General features: G+C 35.8%; 1 protein-coding gene across 1 annotated transcript in view; it reads right to left on the bottom strand.

Moving 5' to 3' along the window:
• Positions 1-4,793, bottom strand: part of FGFR1OP2 (FGFR1 oncogene partner 2) — a 7,072-nt gene extending 2,279 nt beyond the window's left edge. The window contains exons 1-3 of the mRNA XM_010138422.1: positions 4,659-4,793; positions 3,429-3,546; positions 2,442-2,584 (exon numbers count right to left, since the gene is read on the bottom strand). Coding sequence (XP_010136724.1) covers positions 2,442-2,584; positions 3,429-3,546; positions 4,659-4,793 — 396 coding nt within the window. The remainder of the gene's footprint in view (positions 1-2,441; positions 2,585-3,428; positions 3,547-4,658) is intronic.
• Between the last annotated feature and the right edge of the window lie 598 nt (positions 4,794-5,391).

Below are 5,391 nucleotides of genomic sequence, written 5' to 3'. Positions count from 1 at the left end.
CAGCAGATTGGTTTATTTTCTCACTGGCCAACCTACTTGCAGGAAATGCTTGAAGGGTCACTACTTATTTTACTCTGCAGTTCTAGATAAAGTGCCTGTGCCTTTGGCATTCGTTGCTTTTCAGCTAAGCCAAATATTTCAATAGCATTTCCAAAAGCTTCTATTTTTCATTGTCTTTTCCTCAACTTGTCTTTTATTCCAACTCTACTATCATAACAACCTATCCATGTCTGACCTGATCTTTGGACAAAATTCCCAAGTTACTAATACAGGGAAGACAAGAACAGTAGGACTGATATGAAAAATAGTATAAACTAAAGTTAAATCCCACCTTTAAGCTATGAGTTTGACTGGAGGTCTACATATGTAGCAGATTATCAGCTTGCCTTTATACTACAAGAAATTATTAAACTACCATAAAGAACTGCCTTACTTGGAAACATAACCTTTATTTGACCAAACCAAATATATGTTACCAAAATGAACATAAGCCCTTCCCATCCTTTCATCTCTGCCATTCCAATTGCCAAAGCTATGGTTTAGCTGTCTACTCATTAAATGCCCACTCACATTGGTGCGGCAGGTGGGGTAGAACTTGCTGTAAATCTTTAGTTTCTTCTCAGTTTCCAGGGAAGGTTATTACATGAAACATTTTTTTCAATGAAGACTTAAATTTATCCTGAAAGGAAGCTGTGATCAGTGGTAACAGAATGAGCTGGCAAGGATGTACACTTGAGAGGGGCTGGGAAGGTGTTAGTGTTAGCCTCCTGTCCTCCCTACTTCCTATTTTGCCAGCTTACGTGTCCTCTTGATCAATATGATTTAGGGCCTCTTCCGAAGTCACTAACATAGATCAGATGCTAACACAAAAATATAAGGTTCTGTTGGAAGCCCAAAACAGCTGGAAACCACTCTGGATGGCAGATGTGTAAAACTTAGATGCTGTAATACCAAAGAATGCAATTAAAGTACTTCTTCATGAAGAGAACCTCAAATATTCATGAACACCCTTTGTACCTCTTGCCTTTTCGTTTGCCATACATTGGGTTTTTTTCTCCAAAGAGAAAGAAAAAAAAACAAACCCCACACATTTTCAGGCCTTGTTTCAACTGAGCAATTTCAAACAGCACACTTAGATCAGCGTCATTACTACCCACACAAACTTTTCTCTTGCATACAACATTGCTAAAAGAAATTATTTTTCTATTTAATGGAGGTGCTTGTTGATCTGCAGAAATCAATGGTTTTGTAATAATCCTTTGTAAATATGCACTAAAGATAATAGCTTTTAATTCAAAAAGTGTTCCTAAATGAAATTGCAAAGTCTCTTTCAGGTTGGATATAACTTTACCCTCTTGCCTTGGACTCCTGAGTCTGTAAGATATGTTACACTATATGCTAAGATAACTTCTTTTGAGAAGGATATATAACTGTCATTTTTTAGGAGAAAAAAATAAAAGATAAAGGTAAAGTTATAGTTCTAATCCAGTAAACGTTTTCACATCAATCTAAGTACTCCCATTGATTTCAATGGCACTAATTACATACACATGATTTTGTAAGGAGATAAAAAAGCATCAAATTCCTGAACTCTGTTTTCCCAGTATGCAGACACAAACTCTGCTTTGCAGACTTAGTTTTTTGAGGTCAAAGATTATTAAACACTTGGAACTAATGTTTGTCTACACAGCTGCTCTCTAATGATTATGCTTCATTTAAAATGTCATATACTACTTCGTTAGAAAGCTTCTGTTTAGATCTGCTAATGACCTAGAATAATGAATTTTCATGAAAATACATTTAAAAAGCCTAAACTATATATTAATGTTAGAAAAACATATATCACTGTTACATGAAGCTGCTGAATACTCCTGTATGTCTCACTTATGACAGCTTACAAAAATGTTGATGATAGCACTTTGCTTTCCTAGTTTTCAAAAGCTGTAAAATAAAGCACACCCAATACCACCAACTTCTAGCATCCTTCAAACATCTCGGGCTGCCCTGGATTCTACTTAGCAATCTTGATCAGTGTTGAAACAAGAACCAAGGGTTGAAGCAAGAAAGAGAAGTGTATGTTCAGTTATTCAATATTCAAAAGGGCCTTTAAAATATTTTTTAAAATTTATTACTGAGATGTGTAAGTAAAACAGGGTAGTTGCCTTGAAGACCGAAGCGAAATAAAAGTAAGTTAAGCAGATATAGTAATGAAATGCTACTTGTTAAAACCTTAAAAAACCTGAGAAGCTAGTAAGGGTGACCTATTCAACTGACCAAGTTTTCTGCTCATATGTCATGGACCAGATTATAAATACTAGGATTTGTTAGGACAATGATATAAAAACTGAGACAAAGTACACTTTGAACTGATCCACTACAAACTAACTTAAGTGTTAGTTAAAAAAAAAAACCAAGGGCAAAAACCCCAAAGAAGTTATTACCTTGGAGTGTTGCTCTTTTAGCTTCATTATTATACTTGGATCATCCTTTTTGCTTGCCATAAGCAACCTAAACATCTGTTCTCTGTACTTGCTCATTATGAGTTCCAAAGCAGACTGATGTTCTTCGAGAGATGTGCGTAGTTCTACCAACATAATTTTAAATTCAGTTAAAGTTTAATAGAGAAGAACTGGAACAAAATGCAAAAATACTTCAGCTTGAGAAAACAGAAATAAGTCCTTAATTGAATGTCCTCTCTCCTTGCACCATAAAATCTACGTAGGCTCTGCAAATGTCTTCAGTGGTGACTGCCACTTTTGTTAATACGACTTCACATTCCGTCCCTTTAACTGACGTAAGTCATCCTGAGCATAGCTGAGGAACTTTTCTGTAGCCACTATAAGCAATACTGTACAAATGCTAGAAAGAAGTTTATGGAACTGTTTTAATCTGGAGCTTGGTAAAATAAGAGTTAAAAAATGCTTGTGTTCAAAATTTACTAAGTCAAAAGATAAGATTCATTTGAATCAAGGTCACTGAATCCTTGGCTAAATGTAATTGTTAGAATACCTAAGGTAGTCCAGAAGGAACAGTACGTTGCTGATGTACAGAATTCCGGATGGAATTCTACCACTGCACCTACACTACAACTCGTCCTGACTGCTCCTAGATCAGTTATTTAGGAAACACATTTCCGAATAGATACCTATATTGCAGAATTAAGTTCTTTTTATCTCCTCACTTGTACTGAACATGAGATAAAGACTGAAAAAGTAATTTTCCACAACTCTGCTTTTGTTAATCATAGTCCCAGCGGCTGGACATTATGACCCTCTATTAGATTGCATTGTGATCAGTTAAACTGACAAATTGAGATTAGAAGAAAAAATTTTTGCTACAACAATTTGAGAGTACACCTATGCTGGAAGTCTCACTGATTCCAGTGGTGCAGGCTGGAACTCAAAAAGGATAGAATATTCACACTTTACCTTTGTTTTCCTGTTGCAGTTCCCTAATCTGTCTGTTTTCTTGTTGGATACCCATCACTAACGTTGACCGAGGGCGATGTCTTGCTACTTCATTGAGCTCTTGAATTTCTTCTTGGTACTAGTTATTAAGAAAAACCCAAAAACAAACCACAACGGATTTGAGTAACCGAAGGCAAGCATTACTCAGCAAGTCACAAAGGACCAGTTCTACTATCAGCCAAAGTCTGTAATCAAGAAGATAATGCTTGCTTTTCAATAATAATATCAAACAAACAAAACCACTGCTGAAGGTATTGCTAACATACTGCTCTTCAGAGACACAAAAGTATCACCTTTCTCTATAAACAAGTTCCATACCTCAGACGTGTGTAGTGGGCATTATATAACCTTCAATTAGTGCAGGTCAAACTCACCATCAAGTAATTTAAAACTGATATACCCATGGTAAAGAAAAACCTTGAGGTATTAACCTCTAGTTATTTACTGCGACTTCCCAATACCGTAAAGCACAAGGCAGTGTGGGTGTAAGTCACAGAGACCTGAACGAATGGATCCCGACTCACAACAAATGGGTAAATTTAACCCTTGATTTAGAGTTAGGAAGCCTCTGCATGACCAGTCTTACAGGGATGAAGCACATGCAGGCACATTAACACGTACTGTGTTCTACCAAAATGACATACTGACCTCCCATACGCAAAGTCAGTAGGCACCTTTATGTTTTTCCAGACGTTCTCTAGTGAGTCACAATTTAACAACATGCCTTGAATAGCTTAACATCAGAAGAATGGAAATTATCACACAAAAGCCTAGGAGGCTACTTTGAAACAAAAGGAGATAGTGAAAAGATGAAGTATTCTGAACAGAAAAAAGGCATGACAGGGCCTCTGTATGATAAAACATGCATGTTGAAATCAATATAACAGGCAGTATTTCACAGAAGAGCAAGACGCCACAATGGTTTGTAAGATACCAACCCTATTTCTATCAGTGTTCTTCAAATAAATGCTAGTTTTCAATATTTAAATATTTCACAGGATCAAACTAAATATATAAACAACCTATTTTTAGATCATAGTCACACTTACAACGAAAATACTTAGTATGGTATTAAAGGATTAATCGATTAACATACTGATTCTACGTTGTACAGTAGCACACAAAAATTATTTTAAATTATGTGTTTCCAAGTTGTTCTTTTAACGGAGTAAACAAAGCTGGAAAACAAACCTGTTTCATTGCTTCAACGCGCTTGTTAAGAGCTGTAGTCTGCTCAATAAGAGCTTCTGCTGCATTGTCATGTTCCCTTAGCCGTTCCACCAGTGCTTTTGCATCTGCTAAGGCTTTTTCAATTGTGCAACTCATTTCTAAAGATTAGAAACATATTATTTTTTTCAACATTGACTGTTTGCTATACAGAGAGCAGCTATCTATGTTTTTTATATATATATATATAGTCCAAAGCAGCTGAATACATCCCTCAGAAACATCCAGACATTTTCTTGTCTTTTAGGAGTAGGAAAAATGTATATATCTTAAGAATACTCTGCCTTTTCCTCCTTTTTAATTGCTGTTGAGACCTTCTATCAGAGCAAGAAAATTAAAGTAAACTTTGAATAAATTAACTTTGATACTTTCTTCACAGCACATTCTGGTTTAGCAGTTTGAGTTCTTTTTAATGTTATGTAGAATCATCCTGAATTGTTTTGAAGAACCTCCTTTTCTTCAATTTATTTCTCCTTCCAATTCTGGTCTCAGATTCTTACAGGACTACAAAAATATCACAGACAGAAGATGACCTTCCACACTAGCTGGCTAAACTGTTACAGAAATTGATTTAATAAGATCCATATTTAAGCATAATTTAAGAGAAGTCTTTAACTCAATTCATGGGCCATGAATTCTCTAGCCAGTATAAACAAAGTCTCTCAGGCCTCTCCATGAGCTCGGAACACATTTGGCA

Source organism: Buceros rhinoceros, unplaced genomic scaffold, assembly GCF_000710305.1.
Source record: "Buceros rhinoceros silvestris isolate BGI_N320 unplaced genomic scaffold, ASM71030v1 scaffold8456, whole genome shotgun sequence".
In the NCBI taxonomy this organism is placed as follows: domain Eukaryota; kingdom Metazoa; phylum Chordata; class Aves; order Bucerotiformes; family Bucerotidae; genus Buceros; species Buceros rhinoceros.
This window is presented reverse-complemented; position numbering and strand designations above follow the sequence as displayed.